Source organism: Poromitra crassiceps, assembly GCF_964638095.1.
Source record: "Poromitra crassiceps genome assembly, chromosome: 18".
In the NCBI taxonomy this organism is placed as follows: domain Eukaryota; kingdom Metazoa; phylum Chordata; class Actinopteri; order Beryciformes; family Melamphaidae; genus Poromitra; species Poromitra crassiceps.
Window position 1 is genome coordinate 31,378,380 of NC_139636.1, and position 27,154 is coordinate 31,405,533.

Consider the following 27,154-nt stretch of genomic DNA (forward strand, 5'->3'; position numbering starts at 1 on the left):
ATGGACATAACTATTTGCTGCATTTTCACTGCAGTGTCATGCAATCAGCGGCAACGACAACCACAATCTACAGAAAATCACTTTATCACGTGACGAACACTTCATTGCTTTTAACCGTAAAGTTGTCGCAACGTTTATTCCCACTGGACTTGAATGCAGCATTATTACACACGTCCTCAGCCATCACTCTGACTGTAGCTCTACTTGATATGACCCATATACAGGAGGGAAGAAAGGGCGTCAGTAGGCTATGTCACACCATTTTTCACAAAGAAAGGTGGGTGTATCGATTCGTGAGTGGTGGAAATTAACCTGAATTGTTGCGTTGTCCATAGTGAAATAGGCTACTTTTGCTCCAGTATTAGTTACTTAACTTAATATCGTCACAGACAATTCTGAGTGTTTACATTTCACTCCTCTGGTCTGGGGTCATCTTGACTTGAGCAGCATTGTGTTGAATAACATGTCATTTAGCATAATTGCAGGTGCTCCGTGGGAATTTATTTTTCTTATTATGAAGAGAGAGAAAAGGAAAATGATTCATCATTGTCAATGATAAGAATTCAAACACTAATTATTTTTCAACATAATGTGAAACAACTGCCTATATTCTGTATTGGATGCTGGACAGTTCGACACATTGTGAGTCAGTCTGTATAGGCCTAAAAGTGACAGCTAAAAACGTTAAAATAAAACCTTCAAGTCATGTCTCAATTGTTTTGATGCAGACTCAATTATGGTCATATAGGCCATCTAGTGGTGGTGATACGCCACTGCAGGTAACTTAGGTCAATATTCTGCACTGCAGGATTCAGCAGTTTGTTTACCTGTTTATGCAGCCTATACTTCAAAAATCTGATGATTTTATTTTGTTATATCATTCTATAGATGGTTTCCAACCTGTGGTATTCAGCGATCCCTCCCTCCCTTCTTGTTTGTGTAGAGCCTGATCAGTTCTGAGGTGGTACTTTGTGTAAAAAGGTTAAGAACCACAATGTAAATTTATTGAGGTTAAAACCCCAATATGTAGGCTATAAAGAGGCTGAGCAGCAGCAACACTGGCCTCTGTTGGGGAAAGGGGGTAAGGGCACACAGACAACCTGCTTAGCTGCTTAGCTGAACTCCTCCTGCACCTTCTGCTTCTGCTGCATCTCAGTGACTACATCAGGAAACAGCTCACAGAACACGTCGTCGTTGAGGTTGAAGGCGACGCTTTCACCAGACAGCTGTATTTTTGTGTCTCAATGGTGCCGAGAGACCGGTTGGTATCTTTCTCCACCATGAAGCTGAGCAGGCCTGTGAGGATGGTGGATACAGCCCATGTCTCTCTGGATACGCTCACTTCACTATGATGTCACTGACTGTCAACAGTCATTGCTTGAGTGACATCACAATTGCTCAGGTGACATCACTGATGACTGACATCACTCAATGTTGACATCACTGATAGGACTGTTCAAACCGTGCCCTTTGAATTGTACTTCAAACTTTAAATGGGTCATCACTTATAGTACTTCAACACTTTAATTCAGCTTCCATCTTTTGTACTTTTTGAGAAATCGCCGTTTTAAGTTTGATACTTTTTGTTCAACCTTTATAATGGGAGTCTATGGAACCGGCTTAGTGTGTGTGATTTGTTCTGAATTCAGGACCCAAGATGACAACCTGGAACCCCTGTGACATCATGCTGCAAGACATCAGGAAACTGGAGAACCCGGAGGACACCCACACGAACACGGGGAGAACATGCAAACTCCACACAGAAAGGACCTGGCCCTACTTCCACTCCCCCACCTCATCCCCTCAAGCATTCCTGGGTGTGCTGGCTTTGAATTTCCATCTTCCAAAGTCCATGGTGGTGGTGGTTTTTCCAACAGGGACTGGACCTCCCTCCCCATGCAGTGTGTTTGTAGAATGTGTAGTCCACTAGCTGGCTCACCTGCTACGGAGTACTTTATTTAAAAACACAAGCTTCTCTCACTCTTGGGCTATGCTCCTCAGCACGTACATGACTGTGTAGGCAAATGCTACACAATCACAAAGCCTACAATCACAAACCGGTTGGCTGGATATGCAATAGGAGGAAGGCCCAGGATGTATGAATGTTTCTTTTAATACAGACTTGTTGACATTATTTATATTTGATCTGATGTCTGTTTGAGTTGATTGACTTTGTCTTTAGAGCTCTTTTTTAACCATTATCAGTCCAGGTTTGCGGAGAGGGAGGGGCTAAGTGTTGGCGCTGAACTCCTCCTGCGCCTTCTGTTTCTGCTTCATCTCGTTGACCACATCAGGAAACAGCTCACAGAACACTTTGTCGTTGAGGTTGAAGGCGACGCTTTCAGCAGACAGCTGTCTTTTTGTGTCATCAGAGGTCTCAATGCTGCCCAGAGACCGGTTGGTATCTTTCTCCACCATGAAGCTGAGGAAGCCTGTGAGGATGGTGGATACAGACCATGTTGGGGTCCATGTCTCTGGATGGTAGTCTGTAATGGTCAGACACAAGCGAGTATTACACGAGAACCTCCCGTTGGGTGTGATCATGTAGATCTTGGGTGGTTTAAAAGGGAATTCCTCTGGGAATAGGAGTTTCCCGTGGTAATATCCTCCTTCATATGGAGTCTTCTCAGGACCTCGAGCAACATAGTGCCATTCTAAGATGTTGGAGGGGAGAGGTTCTGCACAGATATAAGGCACAGGGTCTCGTTTTATATGGAGGTAGTCCTTCCTCAGTCGCTTATTCCAGAACTTGCTCATCTCTCCAGAGACCAGTGTCTATCACATCATCCGTGGTGAGACGGTGTACTTCTTAAAAAGCCTCTGCAGGGAGGGATTTATGACATCACTGATGATGTCACAATGTCTATGACATCATCAATGCGCAATGCCCATGTGCAGATCTGAAACTGCGCGTGGGCATTGATGTATGTCTGTGTCACTCGAGCAATTGTGATGTCATCACAGATCATGTAATCAGTAATGATGCATCAAGGTTTGATGTCATCAGTGATGTCACTCGAGCAATTGTGATGCGGCGATCTTGTGATGTCATTGGTGAGGACGTCATCAGTGATGTCATTGGTGTGACACCAGCAACCTTGTGATGTCATCAGTGTGAGATCATCGGCAACTTTGTTTTCGCCCTCCGCCTACGGCGTTGGGTGAAGCACGAACCTTGGGTTCGATATGAGGATATACCACGGCGTCGTGATCTATTGCTTAAATATACAATGAATAGAAATATACAATAAATGTATTTTAAATTGTAATCCTGCTAGTAATCAAAATTTTCAGTTACATTTTTAAATGTAACTGTAATCTTGATTGCATCTTTTTTTTCCTATAGCTGTTTTTGTATCCTGATTACATGTAATCAGTTACTTCCCAAGGCTGAGCATAATTCACGGTGTTTATCCAGAAGGGATTTCATCCCTAACGTTACCATTAGCCTATGTCAAGTCTCAAGGCAATTATTTTTTGTCAAGACGCAAGTTATCAAAACAGGGACTGGAGTCCAAGTCACCAAGTCTCAAGTCCCCATCTGTGCATAGCACATAACATAACATCTGTGCTTAGTGGAACCCCTGTTTTAGTTCCTCCTTAGTAGGGATCCTATGCACAGTTTGATAAATGAGACCCTGGTGACTGGCCCTAAGTGGCCCTTTGTTCATAAGGGCGTGTAGGGTACAGTGGTAAATGGACTGCATTTATATAGCGCTTTTATCCAAAGCGCTTTACAATGTTCACCCATTCTCACTTCACACACCGAGGGCGGCCAACTGCCATGCAGGGTGCTGGCACAGCCGTCGGGAGCAATTTGGGGTTCAGTGTCTTGCCCAAAGACACTTCGACCTGCGGACTGGAGGAGCCGGGGATCGAACTACTGACCTTCTGATTAGTAGACGAGCCGCTCTACCTCCTGAGTGGTTCATAAGGGCGTTTAGGGTACAGGGTTAAGAACCACCACCTTAAACCAGATCCACATTCTGGACTGGTTAATGCTCTGTTGAAGGCTGTGTGTCTGTGTGTGAGCTCAGTGATGACTTTGTGCCCCATGCTTGTTAAATGCTGTTTCAGAGACGTCTCCACCCTGAAAACACGTCATCCTTGTTACTTTGAGATTTCAAATAAGACACATTTCTTCTGACCTTTTCTGATGAATGACATTCAGACAGCTCTCTGACCTTAAAGTCGAGCTGAACCCAAAAAAGACTTTTCTTTTAGTTCAAATACCTGGGTATGCAGTGCACCTATTTAATAATGTATGCAAACAAAATCACAACAATCTAATTTCTTTAGTTTTTCACACTTTTTCACATCAAAAGTTCATTTTTCAAGATTTCATTGATAACAGTAATGTACAGTTTGCTGACGTCACCTAGTACTATCAAATTTCTACCCCATTTCAACCAATCCTATCACGACATGCAGCTGTCAATCAAATCTTCATTTCAGGATAATTTTCTCTTCCAAATGAAGTCGAAAATGGCGCCTAGTGCCTGTCATCTGGCAGAATTCCTATCCCATAAACTAACTACTAACTTGGCCAATTGTTAGAAACATGAACAAAAAACAAAAACTATAATCTCTAAGAATGCAAAGAAATGTAACTGGCTCGTTAAAACGCGCATTCCAGGGATATCGTATTTACAGCAGTGATAATGGCGCGCGCATCCGAGAGCTTGGTTGTCAGGGGTCGCACCTCGGGAGATTCCAGGCCGGCGTGCTGCACTCTCTGCTCGGCAACACGAAGGCAGCTGACTGCCTGCCCGTCAAAAGGCTCTTCCCGAGGGGAGCGCCACAACGCACTGAATCCCACTCGATTTGGAGGTGGAACACGCCACGATAGGCCAAAGCCCAATCCAGTCCCCAGAATTGTCAAATAAAATGATCGACATGATACTATGACCCGCCTCTCAACCTGTCATCTTAAACAAACTATGTTTTCAGTCTGAAACGGACTCATTATGCACGTGACCAACGGGTTCAGTTCAACTTTAAGAGTACAAAGCAGACAGCGCAGTTAGAACGTCCATTAATAAAATACCATTTCAAACAACAATTACAGTAAATAATTCCATTTATTACATTATCCAACAGTCTTTCCAAAGCATGGCAGCAAGGGGAGTGGTGAGACACGAACACAACATGGCGTGCATTTGAGTTTCCTAAAGACCTTTCCTCCCTCATAACATCTCCTTGACCTGGAACAAGACAGACACTGGTCCTGTGTAGCTCAATGGGTAGAGAGAGCATGGTGCATATCAGACACAGAGGATCCGTCGCTGGCTTTGGCCCGGGCAGTGGGCGACGCAGAGGTCTGCGTGCAAAACACCCAGAGGTCGTATGGTGAGAGAGCTCAGAGCGATCCAACCCTACGTCATGCTCCGCTGGTCAATCTAGATGCCCCACACACACACCTCTTCTCTCGCTCTCAAAAATGAAAAATGGCGACTGTATATCGGTTCTCTTCACAATGAAAATGGTCCGGTTAGAGCCTGCCTGCCTCGGCACTCGGCAGAAATGTTTCAACCAGTTTCAACACGCTCCATCCGAGTGAAAGTGGTCAGCATGAAATAGCAGATATCAAAGAAAAACTCAACCAAAAAAAAGAGAGAAATTAAACTAAAGCTATAAAATAGCCTACAGCCTTTTAAAAACGTCTTTTCCCGGTTCGCTCGCACACATGGTTGTTTTGTACTACAGCCGGACTAGAATACGTCTTGACCGGATTGTACCTGAATGTGGCCTCAGGGCAGCGATACTCAACTTGAGGCCCGCGGGCCACGCCCCCTGTGTTTTTTTTTTTACAGTGCACCTGAACGCAACATGCAAGATACCCGCTGAATAAGTGTCCAAATGTCCATGTCATTCTGGCCAATACTCCACTTCTGTTATAGCATTTCAGTCTGGAATATGGAATATCATATCTTTCAATAATCTATGATTTAGCTGCTAAATTGTTAAATACCGCCATCTGTTCGCTACCCAGGCACTTATATATGTACTTAACATAACTAACTATCCGGTGTGCACAACATTCATTGTCAGATTAAACTCCGGCTGACACCCCAAAAACCTACAATCCGCTACAGAAAAATGTATATCGTTTGTTTATTAACTGGCCCCTGGCCTTCTATCATTTCACGAAAGTGGCCCCCGGGCAAAGCTAGTTGAGTATCCCTGCCTTAGGGCTTCCATTCCTCAGAGCAGTGGTTCTCAAACTGGGGTCCGGGGTCCTTGAGGGGGGTTCCCAGCAAAAATGGAAATAATTTATTTCCACTATAATTCCATCCACAAGTAACATAATGACAATGTACATGTATGACTATTTTGGTCATGAGTTTCATACACTTTCTGTAATGAAACCAAGCAAAAATCTTATCTGATATCTGATCTCTGTGGTCTAATTTGTGTCCGTTTAGGGTTCCTTGCTCCTTGATGTGAAAAACTTTGAGAAGCACTGCTTTAGAGCAGAGCACTGACACTGCTGGGACACTGATGCACTGTAATGGGACGTTCTGTTAGACATCAAGGACAAGTTTTAGGGACTTTAAAAAAAAATCTAAACTCAGCCAGCTCTGGGATTCTCCAAAGTATCTCAGTGCCACGATTGTGTCTGCTCTGATTCTGGCCAAAGCGACTCTCAATTTGATCTGCATCAGGATGCAAAGTTGATCTCTGCCATGAAAAGTGTGTCCCAATATGCAGTGTGCGTTCTATTAGATGAGACCACATTGATCTATCTTAGCTGCTAGCTATGAAAAGCAAAGCTCATATCGGATTTACCGCAAATATGAGCCGCGAACTGGGAAAAAAAACTCACTCACGTCAGCCTCGTAACTGGTAAATCTTATGCCAATTGCATAAGTGTCAACACAGGTGGCAAACGTGCCCGTGAATCCACCGATGTCGGCGGTCCAAGGTAATAAAAATGATCTGTTATATTCACACTAATACAACTATCTACTTACTGTACAAGAAGCGAGAAATATCTGCTGTAAGTTCGCTTATGGTTGATTTCAAATAGTAAAAATCATTTTGGACGTGGGTGTTTCCAACTGGTAAAACCTGCGAAGGCTTTTCCACGTTGAAGCAACAAGTCGTCCTGTTCTTTGGGTTCTTCCGATAGGACTCATCGTATGGGCTGAGGTGCATTTATGTGGCGAACTTCTTGTGCCGGACCGGTGCGGGCAGCTGAGAGGTGATGTCCAGCAGGGGGCGCTCCACCGCCACCAGAGAGTGGTCCTCCAGTAAAGTCACACACAGCAGGTGCTGTGGGAAACAACAGGGAATGCAGCTTGGTCAGCATGTAAAGCAGGGAGCACAACCACAACAACAACAACAACAACAACAACAACAACAACAACAACAACAACAACAAGGGGAAAAAGGTTTGTTTGCAACACTAAACTGTTAAAGAAACAGTTCAACCAAAAATGGGCCAGTCATCTATTCCAGTGGTCCCCAACCACCAGGCCGCGGACTGGTACCGGACCGCAACGCATTTGGTACCGGGCCGCGAGGCGGTCCAAATTTTCTTTTTTCCTTTAAATAAACATAGGCTATAATATTATAGGCTGTGTGGTAGTTGAAACATATTTTCAAGTTGACGTTTATGTTTGTAGTTAAAACAAAAACATAAATACTGTATAGGCTACATAAAGTACAACACAAAAAGCTGTTATTTACCCTTTGTCGCCACCTGGTGAGTAAATATATATGTAACTAAAACCATTAAAATTGACAACCGGTCCGCGACTTTTTTCCCCATGTATCTACCGGTCCTTGGCACAAAAAAGGTTGGGAACCCCTGATCTATTCTATTCAGCCCGAGGACGCTCCACTGTGTCAGTGTGAAGATCTCACCTGGAAAGCTTTGCATATTTTGAAGGCATGGCTGTGTTTGATCCTCTCCGGCTCTGGAAGACTCCTCAGTGTCATCTGATTGTACAGCACAGTCTTCTGGTCAGGGAGGGGCTGAGGGCAGAGAGAGAGAAGGTTACTGACATCTATAAAACAGATTGGACTGCAACTAACCATTTTCATTGTGGGTTTGAGTGTACGCATTGAACTTGTGTCTGTGTGTGTTCCCCCACCACCCAAAACAAAACAAACAAACTTGTCACTGTTTGCAGGCAGGTGACAGTGCAAATGGCTGGCTACATACCAGACTCTGGCTACATACCAGACTCTGGCTACATACCAGACTCTGGCTACATACCAGACTCTGGCTACATACCAGACTCTGGCTACATACCAGACTCTGGCTACATACCAGACTCTGGCTACATACCAGACTCTGCTACATACCAGACTCTGGCTACATACCAGACTCTGGCTACATACCAGACTCTGGCTACATACCAGACTCTGGCTACATACCAGACTCTGGCTACATACCAGACTCTGCTACATACCAGACTCTGGCTACATACCAGACTGTGGCTACATACCAGACTCTGGCTACATACCAGACTCTGGCTACATACCAGACTCTGGCTACATACCAGACTCTGCTACATACCAGACTCTGGCTACATACCAGACTCTGGTCGATGATGCAGAACATGTAGGCGTCGTGCAGAATGATGTGGGCGGGGTTTGTGGGATTAAAGGTGAGGTGCGTGACAGGTGTGTCCCTCTCCAGCCACAGGGGGTGCAGGCCTTGTTTCTGCAGCTTCCGGCTCCACTCTGTGTACTCCTTCTGTGCCAGGGAGTACTCAAAGATCTACAGAGAAAACAACAACAATGTTTTTACATTCCTGGAAGAGCTCATGAATGAAGGACCATGGGCTCATGGGCATCCGGGTAGTCTGCCTACCAACACGAGGACCGCAGGTTCGAGCCCCCGTGATTCTGATTCAGGTCATATCACGCTATATCAGATGAATAACGCAAAGCTACAGATCTGAGGTCCTATAAATGTTGAGCACATATTCATATCAAACCACGTTTACAAAATGAGGTTGTGTCAATTCATCGACGACCAGTAAGAACATTGATAGAATTTTTCCTACTCTGTATCACCTACTGATCAGAGCCGTGCAAATAGAAGAGTCGCCACATCTCCATTCACTCCAATGGACCAGTTTTTTTTACTCTCTCAAGATTTCCAGAAAGTAAGGTCCTGGATTAAGCAGCACTGTCGAGTTGCAGCAAAATGGACAGTTTGTGTTGTACTTTGAAAGTTTTTTTTTTTAATCAAATTGTACATTATCAGCTTTATTTTAGCATGCAAAAGTAGTGCGAGACCCCTTCCGACTGTTCATTGGCTAATGAGTCACGCATTTTGGTCCGCCGCTGACACCACTCTCTCTCTACATTGCTCTGCTACTGATCTAACACAATAGTGATTCAATCTATATCCAATTTATGAAAGCGTTTACATTTGCAGTTCTAAACACGCAATGTTTGTAGCTCTTTCCAGGAAGTGATGCGTTTCAAGTTCCTGGTTTGTTTGTTTAGAATAAACAGAATAACTGGGCAGTTAGCATGAGGAGTGATAGCCACCATGGCTGTGTGATTGACAGATGAACTCTGGGAAGCGCAGTGCAACTCCATGCCTTGCGCTGAAAAGTTTAAAAGATTTTAACTTTGCTTAAAAACTGCTAGAAAAATACAAAACGCGAGCGTGCCTTAACCATAGGAAAACAATGGTTTTTCTGGCGACGTTTCTCCGTGTGTTTGCCCCCTGACACAGAGGGGCAAAATGAGGCAGTGCTGCTTACATGTTGGTCAGCGTGCACCATGACCAGGTTGCTGCTTCCAGGGTGGATTGCCATGGCAGTGGGACAGGAGTTGTATATTGGGACTGTGCAGTGGAGCTGTACACACACACACACACACACACACACACACACACACACACACACACACACACACACACAAATTAGGGTTTTGCCGTTTGCAGTTAAAAGTTCAAAAATCTTTTTCTCAATTTTATATCAAGCAGGATTTAGGAGATAGACTATTATTATCAAGAGGGAATATACAGAAAGCATAAACATGACTGGCAATTCACCTTTAGCTTGTGAAGGTTGTAGACATGGATCTGACAGTCGGAGTTGGCTGTGGCGAGCCATTTGCCATCGTCACTGGCAAACATCAGGTGAACTGGCTGTGTGGTGCCTGGGGAGACCACACTAATCACTTAGTATAGTCATTTACATGATCAGGGTATATGCAGGAAGCTGTATATATTTGATGTTTGTGTAAACATGTTATATTGTCAAATTGTATTTTCTAAATGTAACTTCTTCCGGGATCATGTGACATGTCACATGACCTGGCCACGGGTATTTAAACATGGCGTCCTGTCTATGTCTTCATGTCTGAGGAAGAGCGTGTGTGCTCCAAACGTCACTACTCTGTTTTGCTGGATGGCTAAATAAAAGGTCAATGGGAGCTCATGCAGTGTGCGGACCTTCTCTCTTTGCATATTCTTGTTTTTGGTTCCTGCACCTGCCTTATTGTTTTGATGTGCGCGACTACCTTTTTTCAAGCAAGTATATTAAAACATGGCACACGGGTTAAATGATTGTCTGTTTGCGTGTCACTCGTAGCACGCGCCACATTATGGATTCCACCGGAGTTGTATCTCACTTCACATTATATCGGTCATCCAAACCCCGCCTCCCGAAAGAATCTCATGGGATCTGGACGAATCACAGAAGTCACCCAAAATGATGTGAAAACAGCGGATTGCGCCGAAAGCGCCGAGTTTGCGTCCCTGTTAATTGCGCGGCACAGCGTGGGCTGCCTGGGCAAGATTTATTTAGATAGTAGATCTTTGGCTGTTGAAAAATAAGTTGATCTGAATTGTAAAATTGTTGGTCTCTACAGTGTTCAAAATACCACAACATTTCATCCTAAACTCCATGGAGCCCCTGGCCTCACCTGACTTGGGCTTGAGGGTGTGGAGGTACTTGCACTCCGACTGGCTGAGGGCGACGACGATGACCGATGAACAGCTGGAGGAGGCGAAGAGTCTGGAGGAGTCGGAGGAGAAGCAGAGCTGGTGGACCGATCGAAGGACCTTCGGCAGCTTGGCCACCTGGAGGGAGGAAGAGGAGAGCCCACAATGTGTACTTTACTAGCATTACCTGCACGGGAGGCTATTTGGTTTCATTAGGTCGTTTACTCAAATCAATCGTCTTTATCTTCAGAATTGTAAGATAAAAAGATACGTCATTCACTCAACTTACTTACTAAAATGTGAAAATTATTAACGCAGACCGGAGCATTAGGGATTGAAAATGCAAATCTAACATTGACTAAGTTTATAGAGAGCTTTCACAGAATTGTCTTGCTAGGGAACAGTTTGAAACCCATCTTATTTCCTGTTCGTTATTGTGAAATAGTCTCATTCAGATTAAGGTCAACAGCGAGATTATTGCAGTCCATGTAAACATAGTCAGTGATGTTGAGCAGCTCACCTTGGTGATGCTGACGTTGTTGTTGTCGTACTGTAATCTGTAGAGGCGGACACTGGAGACGGTGGAGTAGGCCAGCCAGCCTCCACAGGGCGACAGGGCGCTGCAGCAGATGTGCTCGTCGCCCTGCAGAGGTCAAAACACAACAAGTCAGCTCTTTGCTTCAACATCCTCAAGGTCCCACAGAGAACGATTCAATGATTCAAAGTAGGACAAAACAGACCAACGCAGACGGGTCAATTGACAGATAACGACAGAGAGAGAATTGCAGGTGCTTCAGAAGAGAATGGGCTATACATAAATAATGTGCAAATATATAACTGGGCTAGAAAAATAAAGCTATCTCAAAAAGATTGTTCCAGTGAGGAGTACCGTAATACTGTAATTAAATCAAATCACAGTAGATGTTCAAATGAATAGATATTTCTGGGAACAACAAAGTGAATAAAGTATGTCTCTTTTTTTTTAATATGTTTTACTGGTGCAGGAGGTGGTTCAAAGCAAAGCTCTGAAGCCAGTAAGATTTCAGGATTACAAAATTACGCACGATATCGGCACGTCATCGGTACAGTATATGAAGATAAAACCTTCAAATGAAAAATATCGGCATCGGCTTGAAATGAAAATTTGTGCCAATATTACAGTCCAAGAAAACGAAGTTGAAGTAGATTTCTTATTTTGCCCAGTGAATGTGTACCTTTTGAAAAGCTTTGTATTGTCTCTGCATCTGCCAGTGGGCCATCACGATAAGAGGAGGCATAAATAACGTGTTAATTCCACTACAGGAGAGACTTGATTTTTTCTGAAATTAGGTGTGGAAAAATGTGACCATATATCGGTATCGACAATCAGCCAAAAGAGTTGAAAAGTTATCGGCATATCTGGGGGGGAAAATTGTGTATCCCTTACCTTCCTTTTCAGCTGAATCAGTTTCTCTGGTTTCCTCTTCACAGGTAGACTGTCTCCAGCTTTTCCTGTTAACACATCAATTGGCAGGTTCATAAACAAGAGTATGTATGTGAAAAGTGTTACGGGTGTCACAGTACGTGTATTCGTCCCGTGACGTCACAGTACGTGTATTCGTCCCGTGACGTCACAGTTCGGTGCGTGAAGCGACATGCCGAATACGTCTAATCCAGAAGGTGGTGGTAAAGCACCTAAACGCCGTTTGAACGCCATAAAAGACGTCATAGAAGAAGAGACCCACCAAAACAACACAAGAGCCCGGGTCGCTCCAGCGTGTTTACGAGCCGCTGCTCCGCCTTTACCGTCGTCAAAAAAAGGCGAGTGCAGAGCAGTGTCCTAATGACTTTTGTGACTCAGGCGATAAGCTGTTTTGCAAATTCTGTCAACATCAAGCCAACGAGGGAAGCTTCAAGCTTGCTAATGTAACGTTACGTAGCCGCGATGCGCAACTATAAAGGACTTCCCTTTAGTCCTTTATAGCTGCGCGTCGCGGGTAAACGTTACGCAACACTGACAAAGCTGTTAACTTGTAAACAAGCAACTTACATCGCGTGAGATGAGAAGCAAGATGCGGTGAGGAAGAGGGGATGACTCCTTGTCATGTTCCAATAATCCATTATGATGACCGAACGTAATCATTATGTCAACAAAACTCGCATCCAATAACGTGACTTACTTGAGAAAGTGAAACCCACCAACTCACAGTTGTGTGACAACTCTCTCCTTTTGAGAGAGCCTGGTGACACGAGGTTAACTCTGAGTTGTCAGACAGCGGGGAAGGGGTGGGTGGGAGTATTAGGCTACTCCACACATGCACTCTGTTTACAAACTTGTGTACAATAAAGATTTAAATTGGGGGGAAATGCCTTTGCCCTGTCAAACAGCTGGACTACAGACATCTGAGAGGGAGGCGCACCTCACACTTTGAAAATCGTTGCTCTAGAGTAAAACCTTTTTGTGTGCATTGCCTAAATCTTATTAAATTGTGGACATTTATTCATTCTCACTTATTAGACACTATTTCTGATGGTAAAATTAGCGTAAAAAGCAAAACACAGAATTCAGAAAAATTCAAACAGGAAAAACAGAATTTGGGATTTGTTGCTTTTTCCCCCGTTGTACCACATTCGTACCAAACCGTGACCCCGAAAACCGAGGTACGTAGCAAACCGTGACACCCCTAGTGTGTGTGTGTGTGTGTGCGCGCGTGGCGTGTGTGTGTGTGCGTGCGGCGTGTGTGTTTTAGTGTGTTTGTGTTTTAGTGTGTGCGCGAGCGCGTGCATGTGTGTTTTAGTGTGTTTTTCTCACCATGTCCATCGCTCTCCCCCAGTCTCCACAGCTCTAGATGGTCAGGGAATTGGAAGAGCAGCATTCCTGCCTTCTTCCCACAAGAAACCAGACTTCTCTACACAGACAAGAGACAGCCAAGGGCAACCATGTCACCATGGAAAAACCTGATATTTGAGGTTCTCTCTTGTGTGGCGAGAAAGTCACACCAAACGCCATTAAAAAAAATCTGCCAGTTTTATGCTTCCTTGCTTACTGGCCAACACAGATACAGTATCTCGTAAAGCATGGCTTAAGCCCTTTTACAAGCTGTTTGGTTCCACTTGTCAATTCATCATAAATATACTTCAGCACAGAGAAGCATTTATTTCCATCAAATTAAAACTTGTATAATTAGTGTGGCTGTTATTCCTACAGTATAATCTTCACACAGTGAAATACACTGCAGTGGGTGGTAGCAAGCACAGTGTGCCAATTCACAAATGTCCAGGTGGACCCTAATGATTAGGGGTGGGGGAAAAAATCGATTCACCTAAGTATCGCGATTTTTAGTGTCACGATTTTTTAATCGATCTTTTATTCCAGAATCGATAATCGCAAAAAAAAAAAAAAATTGGGTGCTTGCAGTCAGGCCACTCACTAAACAGCAGGCCAGGCGCCGCCTACCGGTTTACTAGTGGTTTTATTACTTTATTAGTTAGTCTGAAGTAATAATTACACTTCAGGGTTAAAGTGGGTGCATCTCATTGTAAAATTGGACTTCAAACGGCCCAAATCTGGCTTCAAACGGCCCAAATTGGGCTTCAAACGGCCCAAATTTCACGCGCGTCGGCCCATATCGGCCTGGCCTGCTTGGTATCTAATGCCCGGCCTGAATTATGATCCCAGTCCGCCCCTGTTTTTAACTATATCGCCCAGCCCTACTCATGATATATAATATACAGTCTCTAGTGTATGATTCAACTTTTCCCATGTTCTAATCTAGTGTAAAAAAGCAAACAAACTGAAAAAAGAAAAGAAAGAAATAAACAAAAATCGCAATAAATCGTAATATCGAATCGCAATAATGGTAGAATCGCAATACTTAAGAATTGCAATACTTAAGAATCGCAATATAAATCGAATCGGCACCCAAGAATCGTGATAGTATCGAATCGGGAGATAAGTGAATCGCCACAGCCCTACTAATGATTGATGCTCAAACAGGTATGTGTGTACATTTGTAAAGAGATTTTTCAGGTGGAGTTTCGACTGACATTTTCTCCATACAATGGAGAATAGCACACATCAGGCCTACTGTAGGTATAGTATATACCTAGTAGGGCTGAGTATCACATCAGGCCTAGGTACTGTAGGTATAGTATATGCCTAGTAGGACTGAGTATCACCACTGAGTTCCTGATTCCAGAGGATGTTAAATAATCAGTAGGTATTAGTGATGCGCGGGTCAGGGTTTTTTAAGTCCCGCCCCAACCCAACCCGTCATTGGAGCCAGCCCGCCCCGCCCCGCCCGTTCAAATATCTGAAAATTCTGAACCCAGCCCAGCAGCCCGCAACGGCCAATTTAATGTAATATGTCTCCGGACTCAGGAGGAGCACAGCAGAGCTTCCAAGGTGTGAAAAGTAGCTAATAACTGTCTCTCCCCCCTCTCTCTCTCTCACACACACACAGACACTCACATGCTGCCGTGCGCGACAACAGTTGTAGCCTACTGCTCTGGATGAGTTGTGCTGCTGCTTTCATGTTGGTCTTTCTTCAATTAATCCATGGTCTTCAGATAGCGCAACCGACTACGCTTCCCCAAAGTGCGGATGGCGTGACCGCAGTGTTTCAAATGGAGGTAGCAGGTAGAGGTAGGCACTAGGCAGGCTACAGAAACAGTTCTTATTCTTCCCCATTTCTTTTAATTACCTCATGCGCTCCCAATTGGCCATGTTGCAGTAGTAGGCTACTAAACGTAGTCGTGCAGCACGTATGCACACGGCTTGCAGATGATACGGCTAGACTCGCTGTCTGATTTCTTTTAATTACCTCATGCGCTCTCAATTGTTCACAGCCTATAATCACGTTGCAGTAAAGTTGACAAATAGATCACAGTCGAGTCCACAACAGAAAATCTGCGGTGGCATTAGTTTTATGGACACTTCAAATAATAATTACAGCGAATAATCCTTCCAAAATGTTTGTTTTGAGAGCACATAGGCTACCTCATTGAAGCGTTTCTTTACTCCATGTAGGCTATAGAGAGTGCAGCAGGAGTCTGTCTGATTGTGTGTACCTACGTGTGAGAGAGTTCACGTCTTTACGGTTAATCACTCTGCGTGTTTCACTGCTCTAAATTATTTAATAATGTTGCTTTGTCACGTTCTGAGCCTGCCCCGCCCGCGATATTTTCATAATTTGCCAACCCAGCCCGCCTGGGGGGCGGCCCAGCCCGCGGGTTCTGGGTGACCCGCGCATCACTAGTAGGTATTAAAGTGATTTTTAAACATAGCCTCACGTCCAAACGTTATTTATCTACCTGAATGTATACTCACATGTGGGAAAGCGATTTTGCGCAGGGCCGATTCCTGGGTGTTTTTCTCCACCTTGTCCAGCAGGGGTCGCACTACCAGCTGAGTGTCCATACCTGAGAGAATTGCAGCATGAAATGTCATGAAATGGAAATTAACACTTCACATTTGAAATGGGATTAGTAATCATAGTTAATTGCTTAGTTTGCCACGAATATGGCCACATTTAAAACAAAACATCCGCTACTGGCAGCTTCAATCCAGAAACATGGCTTCTATCTGCGGTCAAAAACCCGCTATGGTCGAACCCTGACAACAAATTAAAGACTCGCCTCCGGAAACCACAGCGGTCTCGGTGTGGGCGAGGGCGCGAACGTCGTGTGTGTGGTTCTTGAAGGTCCTGGTTCGGACCCACTCCTTGTCTTGCCGGTCCACAGTGGAGGAAATGAACTGGAACTGGACCACCGTGCCCTCGGACGTCCCGGCCAGCAGACTGCTCTCATCCTGTTAAAGCACCAATCCAGTGAGAACATGGACCCAACTCGTCTAATAGACACTAGGCTTGCCACGATTTTAGGTGTTACCGGTGTTACACGGTGTTGGGGGATACACCGATTACATAACGTGCCCACCGGTAACACCTTTTGTTTTTATGGAGGAAGAATTGAAAGAAAAACTCCGCAGTTTCAGCGTGCGCCGGTGTACATTACAAGCGCTCCCTCTCGGCTGCAGTGTGGCTCCACTGTTATGGTTAGACCAGCAACTAACGTGAGTTAACGCTATACATCTTATGAACACAAATGATGCCCTCCTCATACACATGTGGGTAAGACCCTTAGCTAAGCCTGTGTTTCCATTCTGTTGACACTGCGGGCCATCTCTGGAAATGTGCCTTTTTTTCCACAGCGAAAAGTTGATGCTAACTTAGCATCATTGCTAGCGGGAGGGAGGACTTACCAGCATTCAGTCATTGCCTGCTTACTGCTGCTTGCTGGTATTGTTAATCCCATGTCAGAAAAAGTCTCCAGGTGTGTCGCTAACGTTAGTTTCTTATGAGAAAGATTGTCTCCACGCGCGTCTGAAAAGTTGTCTCGAGTCAGATGCAGCCATGAGTTGTGATGCAGCCAGTGTTGTAGGACTGTGAGCGTCCATGCTAACGTTAGCACTTTAAACTGCAGCAGCGTGCGTCTTGTCTCTATGACCCTACAGAATGGACGGTTAAAGCATAGACTCTTGCTTACTTTAAAACTTTTATTATCAACATGCATATAACGTAACGTTCGCTCTAGTCTAGCTGCTGCTGAGGATATCAGACTGGTGTCTCACGGTTATTGTTCCCGGGAACAACATGCACTATAGGAACTAACAATCCTATCGTTTACTCTTTTTTTTGCGGTGTCACCGGTAACACCGGTGTTGTCACGTGTTTTTTTTACCCGGTGGGAAAATGTCCACACCGTGGCATCCCTACGTCACAGTGCAATTAAGGTGTATTCATGTCTACAAAGCACTTCAGTAATGCAACTAAGATGGGAATACTCCACACGTCTTCATTCGATCATTGCTGACTCCAGCTATGAGCTTATTCTGGTTAAGGTATTCACTCAGACAATGCTGTTTACATGGCAGTGCAATATTCCCATTTGAACCTGATTAAGACCATACTCTGAATACAGAGTATAGAGCACACATGGGCAAAATACAACAACTGTGTGGCCCGCGATGGAATTGCAAAAAAACAAAAATTACAGTGCACCTGAACTCAACATGCAAGATACCCGCTGAATAAGTGTCCAAATGTTCATGTCATTCTGGCCAATACTCCACTTCCGTTATAACATTTCAGTCTGGAATATGGAATATCTTTCAATACTCTTTATGACTAAAAGGCTAAAAGTAATCTCATGTGTAAGAAATGACTGTTCTACATTGAAGTAGAAATTTAAATAATTACGGTAACTCGGTTTTGGATTTATTTAGCTTCAAGAGTGCATTTTTGTTCTTGTGTGACCCTCAACACAGGCTTTGAGAATCCCGGGCCACTTACTGATACTTATGCTTAAATTAACCCACTCATATTCTGGTTTATTTCTAGAAAATCATTTTGGATAGTGGAAATTATAATTGGCTGGTAACTTTAAAATCTAGCAGCCATTTGGCAGGTGGTCAAAAAAGTTAATTTCAAGCCCTGCAGGGAGAGCAGGTGGTGACATAGGAGTGAGTGAGACAAGGATCAAATATTGGTGGTTAAGACTGAATAATGACATCACAACTGTTAATTTAAAATGAGTTATTCCTCTAAACCTGCCTTCAAATGCCCCAAATTCTTCACGCTGCCGCCGTTCAGCCCTCAGCAAAATCTGGTAGCAAGGACATTTTTTTGTGGCCCTCTCTATCATCAAAGTTGCCCATCCATGGGTTACGGCATGACAATATTTGTTCGGCCCCCGGCAACAATCTGGGTTTCTCATGTGGCCCCCCATGAAAAATAGTTGCCCACCCCTGGTATGGAGGGTATGCATATGCACTGGTGTCACTTTGCCACTGGAACACGCCCCCTCAAACAGGACTGAGTGGCAAAACATTCAGCAGGTTCCTCCCTGCTGTTTGGAGCAGCAGGCTGATTACTGCATCCAAGCCTTGTTGCCACTCAGTGGGCGTGACCCCGCATTAGTGGGCGTGACTCCGCCCTGACTTCTGCCTCTGTGAGGTCACAGTGGGCGTGACCCCACACTGACTTCTGCCTCTGTGAGGTCACATGCATACCCTCTATAGTCTTAATCAGGTTCATATTGGAATAGTGCAGTCCACATAAACGTAAGTCAGTGATGACGCCAAAACTGGAGTAATTTGTCCTCAGCATTAGTTACACAACCATCGATGACACCATTGATGACAGTAAAAATGACACCACCATCTCCATAACATGCTCACCGGCGAGACAGACAGAACCATAACGTCCCACTTGGTGACCAGGTGAGTGCGGACCAGCGTGCCCGTGTGTCCATCCCACACCTGGACCTTTCCTGCAGAGTCTCCGCTGACGATGGTGTGGTCGGACAGGAAGGCCACGCTCCAGACCACCACCTCTCTGCTCTGGGATGTGCCGACGCCTCGCTCCACCAGCAGCCTGTGTGTGGCACGGCCTGAACGTGGAACAAACCAAAGAGCCCGGGCGGGTCAGGACTCAGGATCATATAAGTAGTGGATGTTGAAGGGTGGGTGAATGTCAATCAATCAATCAATCAAGGAATTAGGGGTGTCAAAAATAATCGATTATAAGATGCATCGCGATGCGGACGTGCACGATTCTGCATCGATTCACAAATGTCAAAAATCGATTATTAAAAAAAGATTTTTTATTTTAATTTTTTATAATCAAATAAAATATAATGGAAGTACATGCAGTTGTTTATTTTAATTATGGATCATAATACAATGCAATTCCAAATGCAGTTTTATTTTAAAAGTAGCCACACGGTGAGAAAAAAGAAAGTGAGAAAAAATAAATCATGTGTTGCGGAAAAAAGTGATGCATCGATTTAAGATGCATCGAGATGCGTCGATAATCGTAATCGAATCGTAGCCCTCTGAATCGTAATCGAATCGAATCGTGGGGCCAGTGAAGATTCACAGCCCTACAAGGAACACATGTGAATGTTTGGAAGAACGGCCAATTTATCATATAAAGAGATGACAAAACATCTGACTAAACATCAGCACTAGCCTTGAATGATTTGATGACAGTGAGAGCTTCCTATACTACACATGCATTGATGTATTCTGGATTGGGTTGTATCTGCTGTGCAGGGAGAGTCCAGCAGATACAATCCATTCTATTGTAGTTTTGCTGATAAACTCACCTGACTCGACATCAAAGATTTTGATCATCCCCATCATGCCGGCGGCAATCCGTGTACCAGAGGGATGCCAGGACAGGGATATGATCCGACCTGGAAGATCACACCAAATAAAATCTGTTTATTTTCAAGTCCCTTTTTGCCTCTTTTTTTTTTAAACCAAAATTACCTCCCACCAGGGTAAATTTTACCAGCCACTCGATAGGTTAGTATTGGTTGTTTTTTTGGATGGTGAATGAAGCAAATCTACCAGCGACTTGTATATTTGACCAGCATTTGGCTGGTGGCTGCTGCTAATCTTGGACCCTGCCTCCTACCAACTATTAAATCCCAGCTCAATTTGACTTTAGTGGATAAACTGGGTACTATACAACATAGAAGGAGCAGAAATAAGCAGCATTTCTAGTAGGGATGTAACGATAAGCGGTTTTAATGATAACCGTGATCAAATTCCTTAAGATAACCGCACCGCTTAAAATATTTTTCATCATCATTAAACCATGGTAGCATGATTACCGTGGTACCATGATTACAGTGCTTTGAAAAACATGGTAAATACTGTCCATCATCAACCAAAGTTGGCAACAGTCTCCCAGATGCAAACGTGCAGCCTTGGAGAAATTATTTCAGTGAGTGTATCGGTCCTTTTTGGGTCTGAGTTTTCAATATAAAACGTAAAATGATTTCAGTGAGTCTCTCAGTACTTTTTGAACATTTCAGCATTTTTTTACAAAACCGTGATAATACGATAACCGTGATAATTTTGGTCACGATAATCGTGATGTGAAATTTTCATACCGTTACACCTCTAATTTCTAGTTCAGCGTTTGGATTCATGTATCCTGCTTACCAAAAGTCATAAAAGTGATTCACGTTTGTAAAGATGATCTTGATGAACACAAATGACCACTCCCACACACTTTTGTTAATCACAAACCTTATTTTATGCATTTAAGTGAAACCCCCATTTCTAAAACCACATTCACTTCCCCCTGAACCTCCAACATGTCCGGGACTTCCGTCTTCCGACTACAAAAACACATCATCCCTGCAGCACTCTATAAGGAGAGCTTACAAGTTCTCTATGCTGCAATTCAATGTGTGTATGGCGTGTACAGGTATATGCAACATAACTGTAAAACATAAAAGTAATAATATTAATGTCAGTAGTCAGGTAATAATATTAATGTCAGTAGTCAGTACACTGCAAAAACAAAGCAATTTATTACTCAAATACAGCCCCCTTGAATGTACATTTTGCCTGTACTTACCTTTCTGCCTGTCGAGGTTTCTTTGAAATTGAATTGTCTCTTCAAGTATTTCAAACATCTTCACTGTCCCGTCCTCACAACCAATCTGAGCACAAAACAATCAGACAGAAATATGAGCACCAAGCACCAGGCTCAATTAAACTTCCATCCAAGGTGCTGTTGGAACCAATTTCAAGATTTGAATATAATTCCATTTAAATAAATATTAATAAAATCCGATCATTGATTTTTTTCATCAATTTAAAATAAAATGATGGCAAATCTCGCCCGTCTCGCCTTGGCCAACCAGCGTGTGAAAACATCATTTTGTCACATGTGACGAACTATTAAAGTTTTCTGAGTCTGGATATAGGTCTGCTAACGCCGCCTTAAAAGGCTTTTACACACAAAGTCCGTATTTTCGTCTGAAATTGACGCACGTAAAAAAAATAATTACGATTTCACTTGTGTCAATAATCGTTGACACACTGAGTCCGTCAATTTCGGCCGCCATTAAAACTTTCGGAGCAGGTTCGATTTTCTGCGTTTTTCGCAACAATCAAAAGCCAAAAGCGACCTATTTGACCTGTGTGTCTGTGTTTGGGTTTGGGAGGGAGAGAGAGAGACAGAGGAGCAGCTGAGCGGAGAGGTTCCACTCACTGGCCCCTCTCTGCTCCCTTCCCCGGCCAGGGGGCATGGTGCTGCGGCCACGGCACACCACAGCCGGCTTGGCGAGGAGAAGGTGACCACAGAGCCCCTGTCCAGTGCGATACTGTGACCATTCCCCGACCTGCTGCCATGATCTGCCTTCTCCAGTCCACCTCACTGCTGCTGCAGTCAGCCCTGCTGCCTGTCACCGACCTAGTCATGTTGTAAAGTGCATACAGGAGAGGAGGAAATGTGTCTCGCATTGCAAATAGAACGACAAACGCATTAATAAAACGCATCGGACTCGTGTGCAAGGTTTCTGTGTGGGACGATTTTTTTTTCTGGATGACAGATTTAAAAATGCAACGGACTCGGTGTGAAAACTCCTTTACTGTCGCTGTGTAAAGTGGCCAAACGCAATTCATGTGACGACACAGCCCCCCTTTGCAATGGAAGACAATGATAGACAATATACAGTAGGAGCCTTCAACTAGCCAATCAACACAGCCTTATAGCACAAGTGAATCGCATTGGCGTTCAACAAACATCAGTCTGATAACGATGTTGCTAAAAACACAATCTGCGTTAAAGCCCCAATCAGTAACTTTTTCACCTTAATATAGCAGCTTTTTAGTCACTGAAGATGCTACAGTGACTTGTAACAGGGAGAATGTCACTATTGGTCACACACCGCCCTCCAAAGGCCTCTCCTGGGACTAAGCATTTGTGTGCTTGCGTCCCAGAGGCAAGCACGCGCTGTACAGCGGGAGCGTTATGTTCATGAAAACAAGCAAGCAACTCGGTGCAGATTTGCTACGAAAATGACGTTTCACGTAACTATGGATTATTATTTCATCACGAGGTGAGTACCCGATGTCACAACATGTACAGAGAGCTTTCTGGCGCTGTGTTTTGATGACTTTGAACGGTGATATCGATACCGATACCGATGCTATTGCACCCAGAGGGCGCAGTTTCTTCAATAGCAAAACTTGGAAAAGTTGCTAAAGTGCCCGCTATTAACATCACGCATATTAATTAATCACTCCTGCATTAAACAATAATATTTCATCAATGAGTTTAATAGTACGTTTAATATCACCTCATGTAATATCATCTCATTCAATGGTCATGTTACAACAGAACATTTGAGTGGTTGGACTGCCCTCTAGTGGACAGAACAGAACATAGCAAACATGAGTTATTAGGCTTTATTTAAGCCTATAGCTACAGAGAAATAGGCTAAATTTGAGCTTTACTATTTCATTAAAAAAAATCTAATATTAAAATAACACTGAAAATCGAATTGCATTATAGGTGAAGATTGACAGCCGTAATGGCAACTGACTGACCGCTAGGTGTGTTCCCTGGCTGTTACTGCCGATGGTCCAAATGGGTCCTCCGTAGGCCTCCATGGTGTACCTGGGCCTCAGGTTGTCCAGGTCGTACTCTGTGATCTCTCCATTCAGACCAGCACTGAACAGACGCCCACCCACCCAGCACAGAGCCTCGATGGCCCGGCCGTCCTGTCCTGGGATCACCTGCACATCAGATCCAGAACAAGTGTAGAGGTTAGATCTTACTTCCTGCTATTTCATACAGATGATGAGATAACAAAGTCAAACGTGTTTCATTATTCCAGAGGGTTACATTAGCAACAGTGAAACACCACAAGACCAGGCAAGATATTGTAATGTAGGGAAAGAATGTCATTCCAAAATCTGACAGTTTAGGGCAGGGGTGCCCACAATTGTTTGCCTTGCGAGCTACTTTAGAATAACCTACCAAACCGACCGCACCCCCCAGCCCCCCGCAAAAGGAAATGGCTGAAAATACATAAGAAATGTACCTTACAATACTAGCAACGGTAAATAATATCTGTTAGAATACGACTTGAAATCACTAGAGGCGTAGAGGGTAGAGAGGCCACGCTTCAATTTGGTCTACATCCAATAATATAACATCACCAGGCAGCATTTATTATTTTATTATTAAATCAAATCTGTTAGAATTCGTCTTATTCCCACATCATGCTTGTTGTTCCACCAAAATAGCACGAATCAGCTGCCACCCAAAAATGCGTAACCCCGCGGCAGTTAACTAGTATGAGTCGTGCCAAACAAACGTTAAAATCTCAAAAACTATACATCACATCGCATATATTTTGACATTCTGAGTGAGAGCAGAATTAGCTCAAGAGTTTGATGTATAATATATGCACTTCGTGTTAAAGTTGTGTGAACTATCGCAGTTTTTAAATTGTAAACACAGTGAGCCAGCTCGAGTCAGACACTCAAACTCAGGCTCCATAGGGTTCCATTGCCACCCAGTGACGCAGTTTGTTTACCAAAATGTTGCTCGGCTGATCCCTCGTATAGAGCGTTGGCTGCAATAGTGAGCAGAGTGAACCAGTTGTAGAAGTTGATTTGCTGCTTTTGCTCCGTACATTGTTCCCGAATTTACCATGGTTCATAAAATGTAGGCTATTTGTGTTTGCCAAAAATCAAGGCGACATTAAACTAGGGTGACCAGATGTCCCACTTTGTGAGGGACTGCACAGCATTTCCATGCCTTTTCCCACGTCCCACATATTGAGATGATTGAGATCATGCCCCACATTTTGATTGGCTCGTTTTCAAAAGTCAAACCACACAGAGAGAGAGGGGGGGAGAGAGAATCTTTTAAGAAAAAGGTTTGTTCGTGTTCCAGCTGTCTGGTGTATTTAGTCTTCTATGACAGACTATCTTTGGGTTGTGGACTGTTGGACAAGATAAGGCATTTGAGGATGTCATTGAGCTTTAGGGGAATTTTTTTTGGCAATTTTTCAGCATTTGATGACATTCTATAGTCCATGATTAATGGAGTAGTCTAAAATAATGGACAGACTAATCAATAATGAAAATAATCGTTAGTTGCAGGCAGCCCTACTCCGCATTGCTAACGTGTCGCACATTGTCCCATACAAACACTCTTCTTCTTCCCACATTTGGTTTGCTGGGATCTGGTCACCCTACATTCAACTGCTATTGTTTTGCATTGAATTTGGTGTCATGTTCTCTCCATACAGAGGCACGTATCGTTGTTTTTAACACGTGATCTCTGTCCATAGCTGAACAAATAATCCTGTGTGCTAAATTCAGTATTTTGACTGAGGCTGTTACCTTCTCTTTGAAGTAGCTGTCAGCGAAGTTGAAGATCTCCAGCGCCCCATCAGCCCGGGCCAGAGCCAGCCTCTCTGTGTGGATGTTGAACGCCATGGCTCTGATGGCACTAGGCATGTAGTCGAAGAACCGAACCCGGTGCACTTTGAACTCACCCATTGTCACTTATTAGGACAGCACACGCGTGTAATTTAGGACTTGAACGTTAGCTAGTAGGTAGCCAAATGGCTAGCTAAATGCGGACTAGCGATCGTTAGCAAAAGACACACACGCACGTGACTCTGGTTAACACACTTCTGAATGTGCAGCAGAATGTGAACTCTGTGTGGATAACTGTTCATTTAATTTCGAGAACATTTGCACTCAATATTCATTTACCTGCTGTTTTCTTTACTGTTAACTAAACTTTAACTGCAAGTAACTCCACACGCTGGAAAACATCGGGAGCCACGTTGAGAACCTTTGAACCGGAAACGAATCTCAAGCACACACACACACGCCTAACCTCGCGTCACCAGGCTCTTCTCGGCGAGAAAGAGCCTGGCTCCCGCCCACAATTGATTTTGTCACCCTACTGGTTCCGGCCTAGAGCCCGCCCTAGACCGGATGGCAGCGTTTCTAGCTCGTCAACTTTCACGTTAACTTGACAATTTGACCCAAGTATCAGAACGGCAAACAACAAAACAAAAGATGGACGTACCGAAGTTACATTGCGGATTCACAATCTCACATATTTTTAAGCCAATACAGAAGCTTTGCATCAGACAATTAATCGAGGGAAGAGACATCAAGCTAACAGCAACACAGATGTTTTTTGGCGCACTGCCTTCCGGTGTTCATTCTGGTTCCGTGGTTTACGCCCCATGACAAAAAGCGGGGTGGAAGGTGCCCAGACTACACACGCCTGTGTTATGAATAGGTGTTAAGCCAGCGAAAGAACTAGCGAATATAAGGAGTCCCGGTGAGGTTTTTCAAAGTAAAAGAACGATTCTGCACAATTATAGGGCAGACAGAGGCGATTGAAAAATGACTATTTTCCACATTTAACTAATAAACTAAGCATTTAAATGAAGCTATACAATATAAATGATGTTTCTGTATGACAATAACTGTTTCAGTAACATTGATAACGTTATTTTCAGCATCTAAACGGACAAATGCTGGTCACTGGGGTGCATGGCTTTTACAATTGGACACTGGACAGGTATAGCTTCGTTTAAATGCTTAGTTTATTATTTTAATGTGCAAACTAACACATTTTCAGTGTCTTTTTAAAACATACATTACGTCGCTTTTATTTTGTCTTACTGTTGGTAGCTCACGCGACAGGACGTGTTATTGTTGCCAGCGAAACGGAGCTCACACAAACCGGACATACGTCATTACATACTGACAGCTACAATCAGCTGGCGGGAAAGCGTGTAGAAAGAACCGAAAGAACAGGAATTTCACTTCCGGCCAGCAGGAATTTCACTCGGGTTTAATGATTTTGCCTTCAAAGTAAAAGCATGATAAAGTTCGTTTTTTTTAACCATAAAAATTGAAGTAGAAATGTAACTATGTCCAATATAATGAACATACGAACACTAAGATAAACCTCTAGTTTAATGTTTGAATGAAAATAGACATACTGTACAAAGGAGACCGTGTGTTATTTCTTGAAAGGCTTAACAGGGTGTGTCGCTAGCTCACACTGGTCAATAGAGGCTAGGCCTACCTCTCACCTGATTATGGCCTCTATAGGGAAGACATCAATAGAAGAGATTATCAAGCTATAGGCTAGGCTAGGTGACCCATTATGCAAAGCATGAACAATGTGGTCTTGTGAGAAGTAGGTAGCCTATTAAATGTTCTTTGTATCCTTCTTGGGACCACAGTGGAAATCAGTTGAACAACTGTCTGTGTTCTTTATCCTTGTACTACTTTTTGTCACATACTTTATGTAATACTATTGTACTAAATATAAATCAATCAATCAATCTATCATAGGGAAGTCATCTTGAGGCTGGATGGGTGTCAATGTTTGTGTTTTG

General features: G+C 43.7%; 1 protein-coding gene and 1 pseudogene across 2 annotated transcripts; both read right to left on the reverse strand.

Annotated features, from left to right (window-relative positions):
* Positions 1–2,178: 2,178 nt before the first annotated feature.
* On the reverse strand, positions 2,179–2,757 carry LOC310793084 (ubiquitin-conjugating enzyme E2 J2 pseudogene; annotated as a pseudogene). Its single transcript has one exon. The product of its transcript is annotated as a ubiquitin-conjugating enzyme E2 J2 pseudogene (transcript).
* Positions 2,758–5,073: 2,316 nt separating this feature from the next.
* utp4 (UTP4 small subunit processome component) lies at positions 5,074–25,537 on the reverse strand. Its single transcript, XM_083654627.1, has 16 exons — positions 25,122–25,537; positions 23,313–23,501; positions 21,334–21,418; positions 20,066–20,155; positions 19,137–19,348; positions 16,535–16,706; positions 16,227–16,318; positions 13,710–13,806; positions 12,345–12,409; positions 11,439–11,561; positions 10,900–11,056; positions 10,025–10,131; positions 9,732–9,827; positions 8,546–8,731; positions 7,870–7,980; positions 5,074–7,275 (listed from the first exon to the last, which is right to left on the reverse strand). The coding sequence occupies exons 1-16, from the start codon at positions 25,278–25,280 to the stop codon at positions 7,159–7,161; spliced, it is 2,058 nt and encodes a 685-aa protein (XP_083510753.1). The 5' UTR covers positions 25,281–25,537; the 3' UTR covers positions 5,074–7,158.
* Between the last annotated feature and the right edge of the window lie 1,617 nt (positions 25,538–27,154).

Bases quoted from the DNA above. Each gene is read 5' to 3' on its own strand.
- utp4 (XM_083654627.1), bottom strand. From the start codon at position 25,280: ATGGGTGAGTTCAAAGTGCACCGGGTTCGGTTCTTCGACTACATGCCT. The intron at 21,419-23,312 runs GTCAGTCAGTTG...TTTTGTGCTCAG, and splicing joins GCCAGGGAACACACCTAGCG to ATTGGTTGTGAGGACGGGAC. The intron at 11,562-12,344 runs GTAAGGGATACA...TGACCTCTGCAG, and splicing joins TGATTCAGCTGAAAAGGAAG to GGCGACGAGCACATCTGCTG.